General features: G+C 35.2%; 1 protein-coding gene across 1 annotated transcript; it reads left to right on the top strand.

The window, feature by feature from the left end:
- Positions 1-3,246: 3,246 nt before the first annotated feature.
- On the top strand, positions 3,247-26,888 carry LOC121475052 (ATP synthase subunit f, mitochondrial-like). The gene is made up of 2 exons (XM_041728181.1): positions 3,247-3,443; positions 26,609-26,888. The coding sequence occupies exons 1-2, from the start codon at positions 3,247-3,249 to the stop codon at positions 26,886-26,888; spliced, it is 477 nt and encodes a 158-aa protein (XP_041584115.1).
- The last annotated feature ends 300 nt before the right edge of the window (positions 26,889-27,188 follow it).

Below are 27,188 nucleotides of genomic sequence, written 5' to 3'. Positions count from 1 at the left end.
TTTATCAGGTGTTCAGTGTTGAAACATAATATACCTCCTAGTATTTTAGTTTTGGAGGAACTCTCTGCTTTAGCTGCTCCAGCTCTTCCGCCATCTCAGCAATGATCTTCACCTACTGATTGCAATTTGTCAAAATTTGATTAAGGAGAGGGATAAATTAGATGGCCTCTAGTTCTGCTCTGGCTATGAAGTTCTGTGATTCTTAGATGTTAATTTTCTTACTTAGCTTTCTTAATTAGTTGTGAAGCTTACTAACGAGCTATCCAGTCGTTTCAAGTGAAACGTTTTTTTTTTTTTTTTTTTCCATTTTATGTCCTCATTATCATTTGCCCATGTTGGCTGAAGAGAAATGCAGAAAACTTTCCAACTGAGAGTCTGCCACATGTCCATGGTCTCAATAAATTCTTTTGATTTTCCTAATAGGAGAAGCCCAGTATTTTTTACTTCTTTCTCTCCTCCTCCTTGCTACAGATAGGTTTTCCTTGTTTATCCATTCATCCCTGTCTAATTTTGCAAACCATCTGCTTCCCTAAAAGCCTATTAGAAGAACTAATTTAAAGATCTCACAGGGCACCTGGGTGATTCAGTCAGTTAGGCTTCTGCCTTCAGCTCTGGTCATGATCCCAGGGTCCTGGATAGAGGCCCACGTCTGGCTCCCTGCTCAGCAGAGAGTCTGATTGCCGCATTCTCTCTGTCTCTCTCTCTCTCTCAAATAAATAAATAAAATCTTTAAAAAAAATCTCAAATCCCTAATTAACAAAGTGAAGTGTTCTATATTCTTAAGATTATTTTGGGTTCACTTGATGAGGTAACTTTCAAGTCCAATAGAAGAGCCTTTGCACATATCTTCTTTTTGATCCTCAAAGTATGAGTTAGGAAATAACTGAGACTCCAGAGGAACCCACTATCACAAAGCAAGTGAGCCCTAGCCTGAAGCTTGAATTCAGGTTTATCAATATTGGTCCTGAAGTCTCAATAAGGAATAGAGAGTTGTTGTTTTGTTTGTTTGTTAAGTCTGTTGAGCCTAACTTTATTTGTAGAGCTCATGAACATTGATCAGGTATGATCCAGGTCACTGAAATGAAGAAAGGCATATCAATTATAAAAATTAATTTGGGGGGAATCCCTGGGTGGCGCAGCGGTTTGGCGCCTGCCTTTGGCCCAGGGCGCGATCCTGGAGACCCGGGATCGAATCCCACGTCGGGCTCCCGGTGCATGGAGCCTGCTTCTCCCTCTGCCTGTGTCTCTGGCTCTGTCTCTGCCTGTGTCTCTGGCTCTGTCTCTCCTTCTATCTCTCAAGAATAAATAAATAAAATCTTTAAAAAAATTAATTTGGAAGAATGGAAAGAATATAAGACTCAAAACAAGTGTGAAAAATAAAAAAACAAGTGTGAGTCCTTGCTCTTGTTTACTGGTTGTTGTTCAAGCAGCTTCAGTTTTCCCTCCTCTAAGATGGAAGACAAACTCTTCTCCACTTAATTCAAATACCTATGAAGAATAAATAATGTAATAGACATGAAAGTTTTTTGAAATTTGAAAAGTGCAAAAAACATGAAGAATTTGTGAATGGTGAAGTGAAATCACTGGGAGGAGAGCGTGTGTTTTTTGCAAGATGTCCATAGAGGTAAACAACACTAGAATCCTAAACTTGGAGTTCTAATAGTCTCCAGTTAATAATGATATTTCCATGATCTTCGTTGGATGCCTTTTAGTTTAGTTAAGTTTGTTCCACATGAACAAGGTTCCATTGCTACAGATAGAATGAATCTCTTAGAGGGATGCCTGGGTGGCATAGTGGTTGAGCGTCTGCCTTTGGCTCAGGTCATGATCCCTGGGTCCTGGGATTGAGTCCTGCATCAGTCTCCCCTCAGGGAGCCTGCTTCTCACTCTGCCTATCTCTCTGCCTTTCTCTGTGTATCTCTCATGAATAAATAAATAAAATCCTTACAAAAAGAATCTCTTAGAAATTATGTGAATACATTTTACAGAATTATTTTAGTGCAGTTTTTCTCCCATGATCAGCAAACTAAGGACTGGCATTAGACCTTTTATCAAAGAAATAAATTATATGTATTTTAATTCAATATGTAACATCTTTTAATTAAATTGTTTTCATAAATGAAATAAGATTTGAAAACCTTGTCTAATATGGTATGTTGCATTTCTTTTCCATTTTTGTTAGATTTAATCTGTAAATTTTTCATGTATTTACATTTTGAGTGATCTACAATGCCCTTGATTAGTGTATTCATCCATTTCCTATCCATACAGGGCAATTAATCTTATTCTTTCCCCTAGATTCTATTTTTAATATATTAAGGAAAGAAAATGGAACATAAAGTGCTAGTAAAGAAATTGCCACGCATTCCATTCGCCTTCACTTTGAATAATATAGGTAAAGTATATGATAGCCCCAGGAAAACTCTCAGTGTTGTCTCCTTACCACATAAAGCATACTGGGGATAATTTATAATGTAGAGAGGTAGATTTTTCCAAACTACTTTTAAAATTCAGTATTTGAATGGTGTAGATCGATGGTTCTTTAAGGGGTAGAGAAGATAATGTTGCTCCAATGGAACTTTTGGCAATATCTAGAGGCCTTTCTCATTGTAATAAATGAAGGGATACTACTGTTACCTAATCAGCAGAGGTGAAAAATGTTGTTAAACAAAATACAATGCAGAGGACAGCCCCATAAGAATTACCCTGCCCAAAATGTAGGTAGTGCTAAGATTGAGAAACCCTGATTTCGATTCAACAGGCAATCACTTTTCATTATTACTTGAAAACAATCTATTCATTGAAGTTTATGGATAGAAAAGGAGAAATTTCATACAGATTGAAATAAGTGTTTTTAAAAGTCATGGTTTCAGCTTTCTTCACTGTAGTGCTGTGGCGTTTCTGTTGCTTCCACCTGACATTTTCAAGTTAGAAAACACAAAATCCAAAAAAGTGAGTATGAGAAGGGAATAAGAATACAGTGGTGTCCTTTGTTGTTGTTCCATGCAGCTTATTCTGAGGGGGTTTGGTGGGGGAAAGGTGTCACAGTGTAAAGGAGTTGGAGAGAATATAGAATGCTAGACTCAGGATTAATTCTGAATGGGAAAGTATGTACCAGGCTCTCCACTCAACCTTAGATGATAGAGCAGAACTTGGTCCCAGGATCAAGAGGGTGCTGGGACACAGAGTTTAGGTTCGGGCCTGGCCACTTGAACAGCAGAACATGTGTCTTGAGATCCGACGAACATGCACAGGAAGTGGGCAGCTAGGGCCAGGGAGCACCGTCGGTCCTCCACAGGAAAAATGGAGAGGTCATTTGCCCATGCCTACAGCAGCTACCACGAGGCTGGAGCAGCATCTGACGCAGCACAGGCTGTGGCGGGGCGTTCGTGGGTAGGCAGGGTGCACCGCCTGGAGCACCAGGCAGGAGGAGCCATCCACAGGTACCTTCTTGGCGAACTCAGGTCCTGAGGGCAGAGCTTGCCTGGCTCCAGGGACCAAGCAGCGTCCAAGTGATGCCTCCCTATGCCCTGCCGTCCTGTGCCTGTTGTGTGCTTGCTGAGTGAGCTCTGGCCCACATTTCCTTTCCTGGAGAGAGCCAAGAGGAACTCAGAGTACACCACGAGCCAATCCCAGACCCCTGTGCCCCCACAGGACCTCAGCTCTCTGTCCAGGTTTTTGGCCTAGAACCCCATAGCCAACACTGTTGATTGTCGGTTTTGTCTGCTTAGACATCTCAAGAACTGAAAGTTCCCAAATGGTTCCTGATTTCCCCCATTTAGGCTGGGGGAAGAGTTGGGAGATTTAACTTTACTGGAAGCAGTTAAGTAATTTAAATTAGCGTGTTTATGAGATAGTTTTTACCATTCCAACTTTCTTCATGGTTCCAAAAGTCCTCTTTTATTCCTTTGAACAAATATGACCTGAAGTTAGACTGTGGAAAATGAAGTTCAAGTTGAGAGTAACATTTAGAAGGTTCTCATTGAATAAACAGACTGATTTAATGGAATAGTTCTTTCTGTTCAGCTCAAGCAGGGCTGGTTAAGGATATGGCAGGATAAGTCCTTTCAAAAACTGAAGATAAATTCTCATTATCTGTTTCTTCATCTAGAAATAACGTTGGTTTTTATGTAAAAAGAAAGTTAAGGTTAGTGCCAGTTTTGTTAAACAGAATCCTGATACTGTGCCTATTTCACTGGAAAATACTTTTGAACAGTTCTGTGAATGTAACCTATTTAGAAGAAGAATTTTTGGGGGGAGGGAGGAAGGGAGACAAAGTGTTTTGGAATGTAAAACAAATCTAATGCCATATCTGCAAGCTATTTTAATACAATTTCAGTTAGTTACATGACAGAGTAAAAGGAGTCTGAAGATTTTTTGGAGCTTTGCTAATTTTGTGGTCTAAAACAAATCCCTTAACAGGTTGAGGCCAATTACCTTAATCTTAAAATTAAAAGGCAATCAGTGGATTGATTAGTGGGAATATTCCATGTATACTATATGTAATATATGCTGTACATGCCATAAGGATGAGAAGTTGCTCAGGTGACCTTAATTTAAATGGAGGCACTTAGGCAGTGAGACACAAGGGAATCAAATTAGCACTTAAGATTTAAATTAATGGGTACATGCCATTTAAAGGTTTAAATAAATGGGTACATGCCCCATTTTTCACATAGGACATGCCTAATCACCTTCTCCGCTCCCAACAACTTTTGTTTGAGCAGATGGAGGTGAGGTAGGATATTTCTCAGGTGATTCTGATGAGCATCTTTTCTTCATTAGGAAATCCTTCAATCTTTCTAGACTAGAAGCTGGGTAAGTTATCATTTGATTTCATAAACTACTGGATATTTGATTTTTCTGCCAAAGGTTTCCCCTTAGTCCTTTTGTTTTTTTTCTTCTGAGGCATAAGTAGTAAAACAATAGGTTTTAAGCGAGCTGGCATGATGAATACTTGACCTTTGAGTTGTGATCAAAATGTTATTCAGTTGAAGTATTTTTGTCTAAACATGAATATAGCATGCCACACGTGTCAAATTCAGTATGTGTGTTCAGGCCTAGACTTTTGAGAATGAATAGTTTCAGTTTTGTTGGGTTGTAGGAAAATAACTTTGTAAGCTAACCAAACCTTTAAATTCTAATTTGGTTCACTTGTGTCTTGCAACCTGGGTGAGTGCCTTCATTTAAATTAGGCTCACCCGAGCAACTTCTCATCTTTGAGATGTACCCTCTTTTTCCTGATTGTACTGGATTTTACCTCGGATCATTAGTATCTATGAATTTTTATATTGTTGGATACTTAATACATGTCATCAGTAAGCCATAGTTAGAGATTATCCTACATTTTATTTATATGGATGGATCACTACACTATATCCATGTAAATACATTTGAAGGTAAGTAAAATATTTGCTCTGGTTTTATCATGAATATACATATATCTATGGGATTTGGAGGGATTGGGGATTTGCTACACCTTTTTTCTGGTTGATATTAAATTGAGTAAAGGGTTTTCAGCTCTCGTGAGGTGTTATTTTGCATTGCTTATGTTGGATGGATAGTTTTTGCAAATAAATTCTGTAAACTTGTTCATCAGCTATTTCCAAGGTTATAGTTGGAAAATTCTCCCTTTTCAATTTCTTTCTGAGATACCCTTAGATGGTGTTTAAATTAGAAAATTTCAGCCAAAGAATACAAGAATGTACCACTGTGTTGGGCACATTCCAAGTCAGATCTATACTACCCAGTGGGACTTGGAAATAGTGAGATCAAGTCTTTAATTCTGAGCTTATTAGTTACTAGAGAATATGTTAGGAGGAGCTAGAGGTTTGATGAAAACCTTGAGACCTGTGGATAAGGCTTGTTAGGGCCAAATGATCAGTGCTTCCAACTCTTTTGCATGGAGGAATGGAAGAGGATGCTTTTTATAAGGAGGGGAATGTTCCCTCCTAACCTGAAATTAACTTGGAGAAGCTTCAAAATGTCCATTCATTGGGCCTGATAACATTTCCTGGAGTTTGGGAGATTAATACCTATATATGTATATATGCCTGAAAAGACAGATGCCCTTGCCTGACTACAGAGGGCCAGAGAGCTGTCTTAGGAATAAAGTGCACTGACATGTGGTAGGTGAAGGATGTATATGCTGAACTGATTCTTGAAAAGGACTTGGCTTGAAGCCATTTTGAAAGTTTATCTACCCAAAAGGACCAAAGGTAGACTGAAAACACAGGGAACTTAGGGGGAAGCCACCAACAGAGACAAGAATATTCCATGTTAGAAGTTCAGCATTGATAGTGAATAAAGCTTTGAGAATTTGACAAATGTGTTTATTCTTCTTCCTCCTCCCATTCCCCCTCACCCCCTACATCAGGACTTGTCCTTCTTACCCAGAGGAGCCTGACTTTACATAAGAGTGGCACCTTCCCCTGTCTCCACTGCCCCATCTAACTACTACTGAGTCACACAGTCTGATAAGGGAGAGAGAAGAAAGCCCCTAAGCCATCATTACTACAGACTTCATGGCCCAAAGTGGACTCAAAATGGGAAAATAGATGTCTTTTCCGTTAAGTCCTAGACTTTTTTTTATAGTAAATGGACATTTTGACTAGTGAAATTATTATTTTGACTACAGTGAACTAGAAAGGTGCAGATATTTTTTTGAGGTTTTAATTAGGAGCAGGAAAGAACTAGCCCACAGAAGAAGGTTGAAAGACAGTGGGAGAAAGTTCTCCATGCACACTAGGGAATCTCTCTTATTTAATGAAATGGTTATTCCATATTCCTTTGACTGGCTCCACTGTGTGATCTTGGCCAATGTGATTAATTTTTCCAAAGCTTTGGTTTCTATATCCATACATGAGCATAACATGGGTACCTATCTCAAATTTTATTGTGAGAAATAATTAACAATGCCTGACAACATAAGTAAATATTATGTATTAATATCACTGTTGTTTTTTAACATCAATTCCATAACTCTTGGTTCAAGTATTGGGCTCAATTAGGTACTGATTTATTGTCTCTTATGACTTGGCTGAGGTGATAGAAACCAACAGATTTCTGAGTTTGAATTAGAAGAATGTGGTGACCAGAAGGATAAACTTGTCTGACTCCTTGATTCTGGCTGTTGATCCCAGATGTGAGAAAGGAAGCTGCAGCTTCCTGGAACATTCTTGTTCAACTCCTTCAGTAGTAAACATAATAAAACAGCTTTTTCAAGATATAAATATGTAGTTATGAAAATTGAAAGTCTATTGGTCATTGTTATAAAATAGTTTTAGGGGGAAGAAAAAAGTTCTGGTGATAAAGTACAAAATGAAGTCTGCTTGTTAGAAAACAAGGAAAGTTGGGGCACCTGGGTGGCTCAAACTGTTAAATATCTGACTCTTGATTTCAGCTCTGGTATGATCTCAGGGTCATGAGGTTTGAGTCCCACATGGGGTTCCATGCTTTGGCGTGGAGTCTGCTTGAGTTCTCTATCTCCTTATTCATTTGCCACTCTTCACCCACCCCTCTCTAAGTCAAACAAACAAAAAAAGAAAGCTAATACTTCTAGGTCAAAATATATAGAAGTCCAAATCCCAGTGAATTCTCTTCAAATAACTCAACATCGAAGACACATGGAGCTGTGGGTAATATGTAAATATTTGACATCTCACAACCATTAATTTGGCTTTAAATGCTAGTAAGGTTAGTGCTAAAATGGTGACCATCTAAGAAGTAACCATGCTTTTGCTTTCTTTGGCTTTATAACTTGTGGTTGTCTGAGGAAAATAATACAATGTGTTATGAAATGAGTGACCGATACTAAATTCCAGAGGAGTGATGTGTGTTTAGGAAGGTGTTAGAAATGTGTGGATAGGTTTTACAGCCTCATAAACATAAAGCCTGAGTTCTAACCTTTTTGTTATTTTTAGTAAAATTACACAAGGAAGTATCTGCATGCGAGGGAAAATACATTCAGTTAGTAAATACCCAAGGGGGAAGGCATCCAGTCTCAAAGTACTTCATTATGATTTGTTTGACTATATGTATTGAGCTATAATATATTAAAAAAAAAGCAAATATCCATGGTGAATTTCTGTTCTTTAAAAGAAAACAAAACAAAACAAAATGGTGCCTAGCACTTTTATCTTCCTGTCTCCAGTCTTTTGCCTTTTAAACATGGTTTCAAGGACACTTATTAATATGTAATCACTAGGATCCAACAAAATAACTGTGCAACTCCTTGTTCATTGTCCCTCTACAGCTTCTTAGTTCTTAAATTGCAGAGATTAAAAAAAAAATGAAGTGTGGGAGGCAAAGGATCAGTACAAATCCATCTGACCTTGGAAGAATATTTTTATATTTTCAACTGTTTCCATATTGGGATATACAGTATCATTATCTTTTCATAGTATAAGCTATTTGTTTTGAAGAAAATAAGCAAAGTTTTGAAGAGCAGTAAATAATAGAGTTTTAGTGAATATGTTGTTATAAGCAGGATTTTACATTTTTAAAACTTTCATATACCGTTTTGTCTTATAAAAGCAAGTGTTTTAAACAAGATTGGAATATAATTTTGAGTTGATAAAGTATACTCTGAGGCCAGGTCCTGCTCCTTCATTTTATAGTTGAATTTTAGGTTGTAGATCAACTAATAGGGTCAGGACTGAAAGCTGAAACCTACATATGCATCTTTGTTCTCATGATTAAAAGCAGCCCAAGAAAGTTAAGAATCTGTGACAACGTCTTGTTTGGTTTGGTTTGGCTTATTTAAAAGGTTGATTTGAGTCAATTTTATGTAAGTGCTGTGGTAGAATAATTATGTCTGATATAAGTCTTATTTAAAGAAGGAGTAGGGAGTAATATTTTAATATAATTTGCATACATTAGTTTATTTAGAACATTAAAGCTCTAGTTCAGAAATGTGGGAGAACATTTAAAAGTTATCCAGGGGGAAAACAAGCCATAGTATTTATTAATAATCTTTTTCTTCTTTAGTAGAATTTGGCAGAAGATTTTAAAACTCTCAATCTTTTCAACATTGTCTGGATTCAAACTTTTGTTGAGTAGAATGAAAGAACTTTGAAGGAATTTGAACCAGCACTCTTCTTTAAATTATTTTTAATAGGGGGCACCTGGGTGGCTCAGTGGTTGAGTGTCTGCCTTTGGCTCAGGTCGTGATCCCGGGGTCCTGGATCAAGTCCCAGGCCCTGCAGGGAGCCTGCTTCTCCCTCTGCCTATGTCTCTGCCTCTCTCTCTGTGTCTGTCATGAATAAATAAATAAAGTTAAAAAATATTTTTAATAAGATTCTTTTTATAACTTTATTTTCAGGATTTAACATACTAAGTATTTTATTATGTACTGGTGTATGCCCTTGAAATATTCAAATTCTGTAAACATAAATAGTTTTGAGTTCTATGGTGTTTGTTAAACTTACTAACTGCATGGTATACTAGTTTTCTTAAATAGTTTGATAGGAGTTTACTGGGTTATATATTAAAAATGATTTAGTTTATGCATTCATGATCTGTATAGTACTATATATGCATAGAGATTCATTTACTAATGAAAAGTCTAACTTGAGAATTTTTATAGATGAACAAGGAAGTGTTTAATAAGTAATGGCAAAATTAGTAACCCATTTGAAAGGAATCAGATTGTGCATGAATTAAAATGCAATATTTAAAAAATATTTCAGCTCTAATTAGACCATATTTAAATTAAAATTACAGAAGATAATTTGTTAACTTATGATTGAGCCTTATGATTTATAAGGCAAATGATTGTGTTAACACTTGTGTGATTGAAATCAATACATTTTGATATCAAACAGTGAATAAATTAACCATTCTATTTTCCTTACAAACTGCTGGAAATTTCTATAAGATTTAGAAATTTCACAGGTATTCATCCACTCTTCAAACTCCTTTAAACTTTTTTTTCCAATCATATGATTTAAAGTAAATTGCCTTTTGCATTGGGCAAAAAATGTTCTTAATTTAACCAACCGTGTGACAGACTTGATATGAGAGTAGGTAAGTAACAATGAACACTGCTCTTAGAGACAAATATAAAACCTCTTCAGTAGTTTCACAGGAATTTTCATCTGTTTAATGTATAGTGATGTTAAAATCATTGGGAGTACTTGAAGGAAGATTTGGGTCGTTAAGTAAAGGGTAGATGGTGGTTCATCCATGTCAACTCCTGAAATTGGCTGTAAAATGCATCATGAAATAAACTTCTCCCTTTTACTATTTTGTCCCTATGTATCTTTGATATTGTGCATTAGACTACCAGACTGGAATTGTGGGACTTAAGTACTTAATTAGGTGATCCGAATCAAATATTAAGTAGGGGAATCTGAAATATATAAATATTTTAAATGTTGTGGCTAAAACGTCCTACTATATTTAAGGCATGATTGAACTGGGGTGTCTTCTAGTAATTGTTGAATCTAGTTCTTTTGAAATCATATTGTTATTAACTTGTAATTATTATTGTTTTATCACAAAATGACTATGCTCTTGCTGGCCTAAATCAGTTGTTATCAACATGATATGATCTTCAACTTGAAGTTATATTGCCAAAAGTTGGGAGGATGTTGCACTCTTGACTTTAAAACACTAGTCCATTAATGGTGGAAAGTGTGGACCCTGGAGCTAGACTGTATGCAAACCTTGGCTTTACCATTTTTTAGCTGTGTGATTTTGGGCATATCTTCCTTGAGGTGAGCTCAGTTTCTTACTTTGTAAAATGACATATTTATGCATTTTTCAAAGCATTGCTAGGAGTATTGAATGACTTAATACCTATAAAGCACTTAGAATATTGTCTAACTTATAGAAATTATTAACAAATGTTAACTACCAGCTAGGTTCCCCTATCGCCCTTCTTCAAACCCTAGATCTTTTATAGTTCTCTTGTGCTAAACTCTTATCTCTTGCTTTATCCGGTTTCTTCCATAAATTCTGTTTTTTTAAAAGATTTTATTTATTTATTCATGAGAGACACAGAGAGAGGCAGAGACACAGGCAGAAGGAGAAGCAGGCTCCCCACAGGAGCCCAATGTGGGACCCAATCCCCAGACCCGGGATCCCACCCCGAGCCAAAGGCAGATGCCCAGTTTGCTGAGCCACGCAGGCATTCCTCTTCCATAAATTCTACAGATAAGAGTGTAACTTCTCTAGGACAAGATTATCCATATGTGGACATATAAATAGTATAAATAATTATCAACAAAGTTTTTTTTTTTTGTGTGTGTGTGTGTGTGTGTGTGTGTGTGTGCATAAGGGTGAGAGAAGTAATATTTTGATGGAAGATGATCAGAGGTATTTATAGGCTTGCTCTTTACTCCAGTGAGCCATCTTATTAGATGAAGTTGTGTGGACTATTCTATGTATGCACTTAAACAGTGTTTAAAAGCCTTAATCAGGGACCATTACAAGACATGCACATCTGTCATTGTGTATATTAGGTCACTTGTTCCCAAACTTCTTTGAAGATTACTTTAATGATGACAAAGCTGTGAACCAGAACGTGATAGTCAATTTTTTTTTTCCTCCAAATGATACTAAAAATTTGATGTGGGCAGCTGCCAGTGTAGTGGTTAGGGTTATTGACTGAAGAGCATGTAGGAGTCTCCCTTGGTTGCTTAATAGCTGTGTAATTTCACACAAGTTACTTAACTAGAGGTTCCTCTTTAAAATAGTTTGAAAGTTATTTATTTCTCATAATTCATATAAATGCATTCATAGAGTTCATCTGATTCTCATAGTTCAAGTAATTAAAACAAGAGCTAAAAAAAGTGTAAACAGTGAAATATGGTATAGCAGTTGTTCTACATTTAACCTTTCCCAATGGCTCAAATATTTGCCTTTGTTGATAAAGGGAGCTAAGAGAAAAACCACAATTATTTCCCCCAAATGAAGGATTCTCTAAGAAGCTCTCTAGTAGTGAACCAATACGACATTTTTATTTTTGAGTAATTTTTTTTTCAATGAAAGTAACATTTGCAAAATAGCTATCTTTATTTTAATTTGGAAACATCAAACAGTTTCTTAATGTCAAGGTGCAAAATTAGACTGTATCTCACACATGAAATAGTTTTCGATAATTGCAGGAAAAACTGTAGCGTCAAATGATCTGCATGTTCCATAAGTGTCAGTTCTTTGAAGTTTCCTGCAGAGCAGTCTTATTTCTTCATCAGTTCAAAAGTCATGAGAAACTTCCTTAGTTTTTAATTTTGCTTTGGTTATAGAAACTCAACCTTGGCAGTAGTGCTTCCAGATATGGCTTATCATACCTTGTCCTGCCAAGATCTAAAGAGAAAGAGGAGTTCTTTCTTATTATAGACAGAAACAATTTGTGAGTTCCCCAGTGGCAGTTTTTGCAAATGTTGAGACTTCAGAAGATCTGTTGATGTGGAAAAAACAAAAGTTCATGGTTATTTCAAACATATGCCCTTAAAGTTAATCTCAGCAAAGAAGCCCCCAAATCAAACCCCAACCCAGAAAGTTTTGTTTTTCAATAAAAGGATGACAAGATATAAAATAGTTACTCCACAGTGCAAATCCACATTTTATTAGAGTTTTTCAGAATGTTAGATAATAGATTCACATAAAATGAAAGGAAATGTGTTTGTGAGCTAGAAATAAAGAATTCTGAATGAGCAATTAAGGCTTTTGTCCACATGCCTGGGGACAGCTGCAGGGTTAGAGGCTTGTGTGCTAAGTCACTTAACACTTACAGAATATCCAGTGTGGGGATGTTGCATTTTGAAATATGTAGCAACATCTATGACATATATTTAATAATTGCAAATTCTTTTAGGTATAAATTAAGTTGCCTTAGAACCTTTTCAAACTATAAAATCAAGCATTTTTTAGAATGGACATTATTGTTTGAAAACAGTATTTAGAGCGCCTACTTTTAACTGTGACACATTCATAATCCAAAAACCCTGTTAAGTTAAATAAAACATAAAAATGTTAAAGGCTTTATACAATATTATGCTCTCCTAAGAGATCTTTTGTAAGGCATTACCCTTGCTAAAACAGCAGTAGATAAGGTAGTCTATAACTACAAATATCTATGGAGATAAAAGATAAGTTATCATATGTGCACTTTAAAGCACCTTCTGCCAAGAAGGTAGAAAAGCTTAGGGCAGGAGAGGGGTATTTTTTATTTTCTTCAAAGGTGTTAGCTGGCAGGAAATGGAAAAAAACAATGAGAAAAATTAATATTCTCCTAATAAACACAGCTCAAATTTGGCTTTCTTCTTCTCTGCATTGGCACTGGATGGTGGAATGTCAGGAAGTAGGAACAGGAAAAGTAATCTGGCAGATGGGTATCTGCAAGCTGGGAATCGTATAGATGAGAAAACATGGAGATAACAGTTGCGGTCATTGAGGACAGAGGGGCAAAAAAGAAAATTCAAAATCTGAGATTAGATAGAGATGGGAATGGCATACAAAGTATTTTTGACTCAAGAGTTAAGATTCAAAAAGACCCTATGTTGGAAGCTATAGAAGAGACAGTGATAAGCTAACTATTTAAAGGACAGAAAGACATTAACTGTACTTCTTTGAACAGTCTCATATATCACAAATTTGAAAACCACTGATTTTTTAAACTAAGAAATGTAATGAAAACTTTCAACTTACCATTTATTGTCACTCTCTCTTTGTATCTCTTGCTTCTTAATAAAATAGCATCCATGTCAGGCCTTTGCCTTATTACTAGTTTCTAAAACTATCAGTGTTTACTGTTTTTGTTTTTGTTTTTTTTTTTAATGTTAATTCTTTTTAGGACTTTCTCTAATCTTTTCTGGCTGTTTAGTTTTTTTTTTAATGTACCTCTATTACCTCTATTGTGTTTTATAAATTATGATTTTTTTTTGCTTCTTAAATGGTTGAGCACATAAGTCTTTTCTTCCTTTTTTTCAGATTTATTGTGCTACAATTGACATAAAATTGTGAGATACATAAAGTGTACATGATGATGATTTTATATACATTATATTATGAGAGGATGCCATGCATCTAGTTAGCTAACATATCTATCACTTCATGTATTTATCTTTGTGTGTGTGAGAGAACATTTAAGTTCTTGTCTCTTAGCAAATTTCACTTCTACAATACAGTATTCTCAACTATAGGCACCATTTTATACACCAGATCCTCAGATCTTAGATATCTGATAGCTGACAGTTTGTATTCTTTTAGCAACTTTTCCCTATTTCCCCTACTCCACAGCCCCTGGCAACCATTTTTTTTTTTGGTTTCTCTGAGTTAAGGCTTTTTATTTAGATTCCGCATATAAGTGATACCGTGAGTATTTGTATCTGACTTATTTCATGTACTCTAATGCCTTTAAGGTCCATCCATATGTATTGTTGTAAACAGCAAGACTTCCTTTTAATGGCACAATAATACCGCATTATATATATACTACATCTTATTGATCCATTCATCTGTTGATGGACATTTAGGTTGTTTCCAATTTTCTTGTTATTTTAAACCTCTCTAAAGGGTCAGATCAGTCCTTTACATTTTTTCAACTATGTCCTTAAATTTTTCTACTTGCAGCCCTCACGTCTTTCACTAAATTATGAATACAGAATTTAAATGATTACTACTTATGAATGCTTTTTTTATAAGTATGAATCATGAAAATGCAACCCCAAACAGAATGCATCTCTCTCAGGCATGGATGCCATATTCTAATTCTCCTATGTTCATTTTTGTATCCTATTTATAGTGGTTTAGGTATTTTCTTACTATGTTTTTGCCAAATGAGATAAAACCTGTGACCTCATCCTTTTAACTCTGAGTGCTACAGCACAGTCAATATTTGAATCCATTTAAAAATTTTTGCTCCCCATTTTGCTAAAAATCTTTATTAATGCTTTGCTTTTCAAATTGCTCTTTTCTGAAACTTAGCTGGATGGGTTATTCTTTTCTTTGGTTTTTAATTTAAATCTAGTGCATCCCTGTTTGTCTATTTTTTTCTTCTAATTCTTTTTTCCAACATCACTTCAAGTAATTTGCCACATTTTCTATTTTACTTTGTAATTGATTTAACTTTATTTGCATTGTGTTGCCAACATTCCAGCTGACACCTCTGAGGGACTGAACAATGAATGTGAGTGACTAATATTAAAGAGGCAGATTTGAGTGGTAATGGGTTTTATATTTATAGATCATCAATTATTCCCTTAGATTTTTGACAGTAGTGTTTAGCTTTTTTATCCTACCTTGTAAGTTCATGGATTTGGAGAAGGAGTATTATGACAATTGAAGACTGCTACAAATGTCAGTATACAAGTATAGAGAAAATATCCTTAAGGACAGATTGTGACTTGACTAAAAGTCAAGTGTGACACGCATGGAAGCTTCTTAACCTCTAGTCTCGGAGCTATGCCAATTGCACCGTGGAAGATCCCCTGCTGAAAGTATTCATTTCTGGATGCACAGATACCATGTTTCAAATATTTTCACTCCCCCTCATACTTTCAAATACTGTTCATTCCTTTTTTCTTCCCGCCTTCTCCTCCCTCTCCTACTCTTTTGTGATGGGTTTCTTAAACTTCTAGCTGCTTTCTCTTTAAGAGATATCTTTGAAAAAACTAATAGACTAATATTTGAGCAGTTCAGGTTTTCAAGATGAATTGAGTAGGTGTGCAGAGAGCTTCCCATATATTCCTCTCTCCCATCTACTTGCAGTTTTCAGTTATTAACATCCTGCATTGGTATGACCCACTTGTTATAATTGCTGAATGAATATTGATGTGTTAACTAAATCCCACAGTTTACATTAGGGTTCAATCTGCTGTTTCTTCTGTGGGTTTGACAACTGAATAATGTATCTTGGCGATTACCACATGATGCAGAATAGCTTCACTGACTTTAAAATCTGCTTATTCATCCCTGCCTATTCCCTAATCCGTGGCAACCACTGCTATTGTTCTGTTTTCATAGTTTTTTTTTTTTTTTCTATTTGACTCCTCAGTAGAGCTCTCTCTTACAAAGTAGCTGAAGGAATTAGCTTATAAGTTATGTACATAAACAACTTTTTAGATTTCTATGCTGTTTCTATTAGATTGCTAATATGAAAGCATGACCTACTTTTCTCCAACTTTCCAGGATGTTGTATAGTTGGAATTGGAAAATATGTAGCCTTTCCAGATTGGCTTACTTACCAGTTTTCTTGATGAATCTTCACTCTGACTGGTCACTTAATGGTTCTGTTGCTGAAGTCTTTATACCTTTTCCACAGGTCTTCATGGAAGGGAACTTATATGACTCCATCCATACCTGTTCCTTCATTTATGTGCCCTGCATTTGGTCTATGGAAAATCTTGACACATTCTTCTTCCCTAAAACTGAGTACTAGTTGATCCTTTGTTCTTTCCATCAGAAAGATAGCCAGGTGTTACCTTTGTATTTTGAGGTTAAGGTCAAACACCTGTCAAATGGATCTAGCTTCTTTCCTCCAGCTCCTCTTCCTTGATTTGGAGTTGGGAGATGGTGCTTCCTATTCCTTCATTCTTGGGAAGTACTCATTATCCAGTGTGACTGAGGGGTTAGGAGTCATTTCAGTAATCTCAGTCATCATTATAAGTCCTTGTCTAGAACTTCACTTTAGAAACCCAGTTAAACATTTTGTAGCAGAAATAGAACATATTTTTTAATTCAAATATTCAGAGACTTATCAAGAACTCCTTTGTCTTCTCTTATTTATGCCAAGATATCACTCAAGCAGTGACATTCCTAGATCCCTCAGTGTCCTCCTTACTGTTTTCATCTGGATGTCACCAAATTAAAAGTCATTAAATATGTGGCAAGTAAATCAACAGACCAACAAAATCACTAAAACAACGGAAGACACATATTTGTGACAAGGTTACAAATTAGATGCAAATAGTATATGCTGAATAATTTTGAATATTTTACCTATGAGAAGAATTGATCCTGGGGTTTTAAAAGTATAAGAACCTGAGAGCTATTTGACTCCTCAATAGAGCTCTCTCTTACAAAGTAGCTGAAGGAATTAGCTTATAAGTTATGTACATAAACAACTTTTTAGATTTCTATTAGATTGCTAATATGAAAGCATGACCTACTTTTCTCCAACTTGAGCCTCATAGTGGATATTTGCTCTCTTTTATGTACTATTTTCTCCCTGAGTTACTTTCTACAGAAAGCATTTCCAAAATTGACTCATTACAAACAGACAGTTATGCAAATCTTAATCAAAGATGCATAGTTTGTATTCATCTGGTTCACAATTCTGAATTGCCAATTTTTGTTGAATTATTTACATAAAAATGAATACATTGTAAGTGTTCTTTAATTAGCAGTGTCTAATAATATCTATTGCTACTAGCCTTGTGGACATTAAGAGTGTGGTTCTGAAAACTCACTTGGCATTTTGGGAGTCTGGCCTAGATAATTCCATTGGTGGAAAATTACTGATTTATGCCAGAACATACTTTAAAAATCTCTTAAAATTACATCAGTTTTCTCTTTTATCTTTAATTCAGTCCATGGGGCCTCTCTATTTTTATCTTAGGTTGTTTGCCTTCTAACAAGTAACAACTTGGGAAAACTTAGGCAAGTTCCAGCCAGAGCAAGAAAGCTCAATAAACATAGTGTGACAAGCTGCTAAGAGCAAAGAAGTATAAAGCCAAACTGAGGGAGTTTGACTCATGTTATTTTTTAGTGGGTTCTATTGGGTAGGTTTCTTATGTATAAAAGCCAGATAATAATAGTACATACCTCATTAGGGTAGAGATGAGGATTAAATGAGTTAATATACAAAAGGGCCTCTCAGTGACTGGGAAATGGAAAGCAGTAAATATGTGTGTGGTTTAGTTCATGTAAAATAAAAATAGCTAGAAAAAATGCCAAATCTTGATCTTTGTGTAGCAGTGATAGAAATTACACCAATTTTAGTATTTTTCACATAAAACATAAATTAATTAATTGAACTTCTATCCTGAGATTACCCTTTGTATCAACCTTAGCATACTGGCTTGAGAAACATAAAAAAAGAATCAAGCACAGAATACTAGAATTTAAACTGACAAGATTTTTTTTTTAAGAGGTATTGGCCACTGTCCAAAATATGGAAAAAAAATTCAGAAATGTCCTTTGCTGATGAGGATGCTGAGTCTTTTTTTTTTTTTTTTTAAAGGAAAAGAGGTGAGGCGGGGGGGGTGGAGAGTGAGAGAAATCCTCAGGCAGACTCCCTACTCTGCATGGACAGCCCCCCTCCCCCAATGTAGGGCTCCATCCCAGGACCCTGAGACAATGACCTGAGCTGAAATTAAGAGTCAGACACTTAAATCAATTGAGCCACCTAGGAGCCCTGATGATGTTTAATGTTATATCTTAGGAAAAAAACAATGGTTCTCAGTAAACACATCTCCTACTCTGAAAAGATCTTCCAAAAAGAAATAACATGGCAACTTGTGCATTTCTGGTGTTTGTGGTTACCTGACTTGCCTCTCACAGAGGGGCCTCTCTTAGGACTCCTAACACTGGGGAGGGTCTGTGCACTTCCAGAACCTATGACTAAAAATTGGTGGGCTTGGTCTTTTGCTGACTTAAATTACCTCTTTTGATTTGGGGGCAAAGTATCCTGAAGAGTTGTTCACATTCTGGCATCCTATCTACTTTCCTGTTGACATGTTTCCTTTCTCACTTGAGTGCTTTTCTCCTTATAAATCTAGAGATGGAAACTACTGGAAGGTTGTGTTCACATTGAGTATCACAGTGAATGAAAAGGTGGATTAGGTTTCCCTAGTTCTCTCCCCATCCAGCCCCTGTAGACCTTCTGCCAATACCAACACTAAAGGATAGCTTGTAGGATAAAATTCAAAGATCCAAAGGTTGTTTAAAAAATGTCTCTGAAGTAGCTAAGTTGATCATTATCTTTCCTATATTACTATAACTTTAAAATAGCAAATGATTTCTCCTCAAGTTATCCATTTCTAATATATTGTATATTTCATAAGTTTTTACCTATGTGGTCAATAATGTTACACATTTTAAAAATAACTGATCCTCAAGTTCCAATATTAATTATGGCTCTATGTGAATCAATACTAATCTTGCAGGCAAATTAGTCTTTACATTGACCGAAACAAAGTAATTATATGCATATTAGTTAGGTGCCACAACATAAATTGAATTAATTTAAGAGGTGAGGGAAAAACCTATAGCTTTTTATGTTACTTGATAGTTGAGACTTTCAACCTTAATTCTCTACTACATTTTTACTGTTATCAAATTATTCCAATGGCTAAACCATCAGCCATCTGCTCATTAAGTGAAATAAAATATGTAAAATGTCCTGTACAATGTCTGGCACATAAAGGGGTTCATTAAATATTATATTCTTACCTCCCTCAATTTTTATCTTTCAAAGTGAAGATATTAAGAACTTGATCAGCTTTATTATATGGGTATAATTCTAGAGAATTGCACTGGAATCAAGGACCAAAAGCTGCCCTGTGATTTGACTGGTTTATTCTCTGAGTGTGGTGTTGGATAGAGATTATAAACTGGGGAAGTGTTGAATTATTTTGTAAGAGCATGTAATAAAAATAAGAGATCATCTCTCTTTGCCCATTTCTCTGCCCATTCAGTCCTGATGTATACATTTCTTTTGAAAACTACAAGTTTGAACTAGTTGTGTGAGTGTGTGTGTGTGTTTGTTCCTGCTCTCCCTCATGTGCACACATATGTATGCACACACAGTGTCAAATATAGAATGCACCGATCCATACAGCACCAAAATCATCTTTACGATACACAGCACGAATAAGTCTGGAGATACCAACTACACATTTTGAAATAAGAGATCACTGTTCTGTATTAATCAATCACTAAAATTAATAGGGTGAGTCATATAAAATTGCTGATATTCAGCCATTTTAGACTTTCAGAAAAAGTCAAACTCATGTCTTGGCCTCTTCCAACATATCTAGTCATTTCTGTGCCAGTCAGCAGTCCCTCTACCTGTGAATAGACCATATAATGCAATGGGATAACATTGTAATTTTTGCCTAGTCAGGGTGTTGCTGTTTAGGGTTTTGTTTTTATTTTTGGTTGTACCTTCAATTCTGTTCTCCCAGCCTATGTTGCTTAGTGGGGTTCTCTTTTTACTCCACTTAAGGTACTCTTTCTTTTCTGTGACTAAAGACACTTGGGATAATATATTTTAGTTTAATTTTTACCAAAAAGGAAGAATCTTGACTTAAAATAATTTTGGTTGTATGCCCAGCGAAAACAACAAATAAAGAAATGCTAAGAGCCTCAGTTTCTACTGGAATGGAAGAGGAAGGTAAAAAGCAAAAGACAGACTAAGAATCAGTATCTCAAAAAAGAACACAGCCAAATATGTGATCTCTTAATCGTCTGTATATCATATGCAGAAATGATAATGCAGCTTATATTTTTATTTTGATTCCTAACAACATTACATATTCTTGGATACATGAGGCAGAGATGCATGTGGGTGGAGAAATGGATGGTTTGAGTAAACCAATGCTTCGTAACTTGCAAGTGATGAACTGCTCCCCACCCCACCCCACCCAGCCCCTCAACCACTCCTGGACCAATACTTCTGTAGATACACTAAATATGGATTACTAGAAGTATAAAAAACTCAAGGTCTCAAATTCAATATGTTATTTGATACAGTAGACCTAAAATTTTCCATAAATATAAGAATACACATAATAGGACAAAAGATAATTATACATCTATATGTGTTGTACAGTAAAAATGATGTTTTGGTATTAATATAAAAAATCACTAGTATATGCATAACTGTGCAGTTGTAACAAACAGTTATGAAGGGACTAAGGATTTCTCATTGTCAACACCTATGTGCACACTTTAGTCTCTTTGTTATTTGGGGATGCACTGCTGGTGAAAGAATTTAAACTAGACTGAATTGACAGACTCATTACATATGAGGGGAAATGTCCTATATTGTATCCAAATTTTAATGATGCTTAGAAAAAGACCAGTATTCTATAACTATGTTGACAGGAACAGAGGAAGAAATTTTAAAGCAATTTTAGCAAATTCAGAATACTCTTTTTAACTTCTATCCAAAATGAAGCAAGTGATCTATAATTTTCAAAAATCACTTTCAGCCCTTCATCAATAGCCATTCTAAAACTTACCCTACAAGAATATAGTTGAGTTTAAATTGTCTTTTGATTTAAGAAATTGATTCCAGATCTGTGAATTTCCTATGTATAGGTTTTTTTTAATGGAAAATAAAATTAATAATTCTTTGTCAAAATGTAAAGTGTTTATCAAAAGCTTTTATAGACAGAAAATGTCAAGATAATCACCTGCTTTGTTGATATTGTTAGATTGTTGCTGTGGATTTGTTATACCTATCAGTAGAAACTTTGTCCTTTCACACTTCTCAGTTTATTTTTCTTCAGATCTTATCTACCATTGAAAATAATGTATTCCTTAATTGTATGGCATAATATAATTTAAAATACTGAAAATATATGACCAATTAACAAGTCTTGGTGTCAAATTTTCATCTTTACAATTTGGGCATCATACATTTATTACTATTCAGAAAAACTAGGTATGTGTTTCATACTGTAAACTTTTGCAGAACTTTCCCCATGATAAACCTCTTACTTGAGCAATGCAAGTTTTAGTTCTTTACAGTTATCTTCCATATTATGCTAGGATAAAGAGAATCCTTCATTTGACACAAATTATATGATTTAAATAATTCCCATCTTTGTTTTATCAGTTACTAAGTACACTGTTCAGTTATCTCTTATATTATATTTCCCAGCAAGATTTCTTTTCAATGACAGAAGCAGTGTGTGTCATTTAAATTCTGGCATAAACTCCTTAACCTTTGTAACTACTCCAGAATATTTTTCTGTCATTGCATTTACATTTTGGATTTTACTCTCACACAAACTTAAACCCCAAACACTTGCCAATGGCAATCACACACTTGTTTGTCGAGGCAACATCAACTGTTTACTAACAATTTTGTTTTTTTTTACTTTTCTTTTTTTATGTTTACTAACAATTTTTGTACTTATGGCAGATTGGTAAACAGTTCACAGATCAGCACTGATCTATGGCTTTGACTTTGAGAAGTGTTGATTTAATGAGATGTTGCAAAAACACTTCCTTTAGGCACCAGAAGCATCCTCACTAAAGCAGAGCACATAGGACAGTAGTTTCTTTGCCAATTAACCATTCTTGCCACCTGTTATCCCTGTCTTTTTTCATTTCTAGGATTTATATCTCTTGCCCATTTTAGAAAGCTTTAATTTATGTGATTGGGTGATACCCAGTGATATATATATATATATATATATATATATATATATATATATATATCCATCCTCCTATGGCCCTTCAGTGTCCTTTCCCTTCAGTCCCTAACATGGTAATGAGTATAGAATAACTGCTTAATTTTACTTGATTTGTCCATAATAGGTCAGTTTTGTCTTGATTTTTAGGAATCTGTAGGAAGGGTCTTTCTCCAAATTTCCATATTTTTTATATTGACTATATTGCTCTTAATGGGATTTTTTGACCCCCATTTAGACCAGTGATCACGCTACTTGAGAGCAAATAGTGTTACCTATCTTTATTTGGAGCTGTGTATGGTAGGCACTTAGTAAGTGTTGGTTTGATGAATAAGTTAGTATTCCCAAAGCATTTGCTCTTACCCAGTATACATTCTTTGTTATGTTTAACTCTCAAAGGCAAAGTTTATAGATAAGCACAATATCTCTGTGCTTCAAACTCAGGTCATGGGGTTGAGACTTACATATCCTCCTTTCATTTTCACCAAAATCTATTTTTCTCACTTCCCCTAAAAACATTCAAAACTTGAGGTTGGGGCAAATAAACATGAATGTATTCATATTCATGCTCTGTTAGAAAAAAAAACCTCCAGGTAATCCATATGTTTTGGTGTTTTAAAGACCTTTCTTCTACAATTTCTTTATGTGAACAATGCTAGAGTATAATTTACACAGATTTTTCAGTTCCCAAGAATATCTGAAATACATTTTCTTTAAGTGAAGTTAATATCACGAACTATGGCAATATGGTTTGACAGTAAGAAATACTGTAAGTATGTTAGAACTTGTTGTTTTTAATAGCCATTGTATTCTTACAGTGCAGAACAGTAAAATAATACCTCACAAGGGGGCTCTTTACTGCTATACATTGCTACATTGGAACTTTATTTGAAGAAGTGGAGAAATTTGATCATTCTTTGAAAATCAATTCACTTATTTCTCAAGACTAAATTTCCCTTACTTAAAAAGAAAGCCCCCCCCCTTTTTTTTTTACCTCCCAAAAGGTACTATTTTGTCTGTTTATCTCATTAAGGAACAATTTGTTTGCAAATCAAAAAAGTGCTACCACAACAAGTGTAGATTCATAACTATACATTTAATTCTTATCAAACATCATGAATTTGAAAACGATTATAGAATAATGAAAAGGTGTTTTTCTCAAACTATTTTTCTACAACACTAGGGGGAGGAAGGGAGAATGAAAGGGGGAGGGACAAGGGGAAGAGATGTACCCATTCAGCCTAACTGCTCACAAGGTAAGAAGGTAGATATACGTTTCTTAGGTCTAATATCCAATGGCAATTTTGATATGGTAATGATTGTTTCGGTAAATCGCTGCAATAGAATAATGTGGGATTTGGTTCCAATAGCTTCAGGATGTATTATGTTCTTGTTTCTACCTGAATGTCAATAGAGTTGATTTTTATTCCTAATACCAAAAATTGTAAAAACTGATTTAACATTTTGTTTCCAACTAAAAGCTATTTGTGGTTACAAAAACTTCTATTCATAAGCTACTCGAATGGTTTAAATTGATTGATAAAGCAAGGAGATTTTTTTCTTTCATTGATTCATTTCATGTTCTAGTGAAATGGATGCTTATTTTTTCAGTAATAGGATAATCTATCATGAAATTAACATGAGTAAGATCTTCTAAAAGCACTGAATCTGAAAATACATTGTTTCAGATTAGACATATGATAGTGATACTGAAAACTGAAAATAAGTTGGATTTCTCATAATTTCTATTTCTCAAAAAGTCAATAGTAGACCTACTTTATTATATTATTGTAAAATGTGTAATAATTTAGATTCTTGACAAAAAAGTTTGGAGGGGACACCTGTGTGGCTTAGTGGATAAGGATCTGACTCTTGATTTCAGCTCAGGTCATGGTATCAGGGTCATGGGATCAAGCCCGGCATGGCTCCATACTCAGCATAGAGTCTGCTTGGGATTCTCCCTCTCCAGTTGTTCCCTCTTCCCTGCTTGCATTCTCTTTCTCTCAATAAATAAATAAAATCTTTAAAAAGAAATATTTTTGCTATAAATATAAATTTTCCTAATATATGTATGCATGTATATAAGACCATGTAAAATGAAGTTTCATAAAATAATTTTGAGAATGTAGAAATGGAAAGCAAATGTTTTTAAAGTTGATGGCATATGACCATTACAAAGTAAGAATTAAAAAAATTATAGTTATTTATTTATTTTAGAAATAATATGAAGGGCGGTGGTAAGGAGCCACAGGGAAGGGATAGAAAGTGCTCCAATCAAAAGATATGACTGGATTAAAAAGAAAAAAAGAGTCACTGACATGCTGCCTGCAAAAGACTTCAGGCCTAAAGACATATACAGAAAGTGAAGGGATAGAAAAAAATATTGCATGCAAATGCAAGCAAAAAAAATATACTGGGGTAGAATTACTTATATTGGGCACAATAGACTTTAAAACAAAGATTGTAGCAAGAGATAAGAAAGGTGTTACATAATAATAAAAGTGTCAATCCAAGAAGAGACTGTAACAACTGTAAATATTTATTAACCCAACATAGGAGCTCCTAAATGAATAAAGCAGATATTAGCAGACATAAAGGGATAAATAGACTGTAATACAGTAAAAGTAGGAGACTTTAATATCCTACTTACATCAATGGATAGATCATTCAGGTAGAAAGTAAGAAAATTGCTTTGAATGACACATTAGGCCAGATGAACCTAACAAATATGTAGCAAACTTTCAATCCAAAAACAGCGGAATACACATTCCTTTCAGTTGCACATGAAACACATTTTCTAGAATAGATCACATGTTAGGCCAGAAAACAAATCTCAATAAACTTAAGATTAAAATCATACCAAGCATGTTTTCCAACCACAACATTATGAAACGAGAACTCAGTTTTAAGAAAAACAAGGAAAAAAAAAACCTTCCAAACACATAGAGGCTAAACAATATTCTACTAAACAACCAAAGAGTCAGTGAAGAAATCAAAGAAGAAATTAAAAAATACCTAGAGACAAATGAAAATGGAAACAGAATGATTTCAAAATCTTTGGATGCAGCAAAAGGAGTCCAGGAGGGAAGTTTGCAGCATTATAGGCCTACCTCAAGAAACAGGAATAATTTCAAATAATCTAAGCTTACACCTAAAGGAATTAGAAAAGGAACAAAGCCCAAAGTTAGTAGAAAAAAAGGAAATAATACAGATCAGAGAGGAAATTAATGAAAGAGGCTTAAAAAACAAATATCAATGAAATTCAGAGCTGGTTCTTTGAAAAACTGAAAAATACTAAAGAGCCTTTAGGCAGACTCATCATGAAAAACAGAACTCAAAATCAGAAATTACAAAATTCCAACCAACACCACAGAAATACAAAGAACTAGAATACCACAAAAAATTATATGTCAATAAATTGGAGAACCTAGAAGTGGATAAATTCCTAGAGATGTGCAATATTTCCAGACTGAATCAAGAAGACATAGAAATCTGAACAGACTGATTACTGGTGATGAAGTTAAGTAATTTAGAAAACTCCCAACAACATAAGTCCAGAACCAGGTAGCTTGACAGGTGAATTCTACCAAACAAGTAAAGAAGAGTTAGAACATATCCCTCTCAAACTCCTCCTCCAAAAAAAAAAAAAAAAAATAGGAGAGGGAAGGAATGTTTCCAGATTCATTCTAAGAGGCTGTTATTGAGACGCCTGGGTGGCTCAGTGGTTAAGTGTCTGCCTTTGGCCCAGGACGTGATCTTGGAGTCTTGGGATCAAGTCACATATCTGACTCCTTGCAAGGAGCCTGCTTCTCTCTATGCATATGTCTCTGCCTCCCTCTGTGTGTCTCTCATGAATAAATAAATAAAATCTTTAAAAAATGAGGCTGTTATTACCCTAATACCAAATCCAGGCAGATATAGTGCAAAAAAGAAAATTACAGACCCAGATCTTTGATGAATATAGATACAGAAATCCTCAACAACATATTGGCAAACCAAAATCAAAATGCACTGAAAGGATGATTTATCATGATCAAGGGAGTTTACTTGCAGGGATAAAGAGAGAGTTCAATGTCCAGAAATCAATGTGATGCATCATGTGTGATAAAAATCATGTAACAATCTCAATAGACAAGGAAAACGCATTGGATAAAATTCAACATCTACTGATAGTAAAAACTCAACAAAGTGGATATGAAGGGAAGATAACACAATAAAACACATTTAGGGACACCCAGGACTCCAAGATGGTGTTGTTCATCCATACCAGTGAAGGAAAAGAAGCTCATGGAGGTGAAACTAGGAGAGCTGCCAGGCTGGATACAGATGCGGGATTTCACCCCTAAGGGCATCGCTGGAACATTTCAAAAAGGTTACTACTGGTATTACAGCGAGTATATCAATGTGAAGAAAGGGTGTGTTGCTGGGATTTCTATGGTGCTGGCTGCTTATGTGCTTTTCAACTACTGTCATTCTTACAGGGAGCTCAAACATGAACGGTTATGCAAGTACCACTGAAGAGGGCCCAGTGTGGAAGCACATTTGGCATTCCTGACCGTGACTTTTGCCTGGTATCCTTGAATCCTGCCATTGCCTAATTCACAATTAATATCCAATAATAGTTGACTGGTAAGAAAAAAAAACAACAACACATTTATATGACAAATCCACAGCTAACATCATAATAATGAAAAACTGAAACTATTTTCTCTAAGATCAGGAATGTCCACTCTGACAACTATATTCAACATAGTACTGGAAATCATATCCATAGCAAATAGACCAGAAAAAGAAAGACATCCAAATGATATTGTATAG

Source organism: Vulpes lagopus, chromosome 13 (genome assembly GCF_018345385.1).
Source record: "Vulpes lagopus strain Blue_001 chromosome 13, ASM1834538v1, whole genome shotgun sequence".
NCBI classification, from domain to species: Eukaryota; Metazoa; Chordata; class Mammalia; order Carnivora; family Canidae; genus Vulpes; species Vulpes lagopus.
The sequence above is the reverse complement of the archived record's forward strand: the minus strand, read 5'-3'. Positions and strand labels throughout refer to the sequence as shown.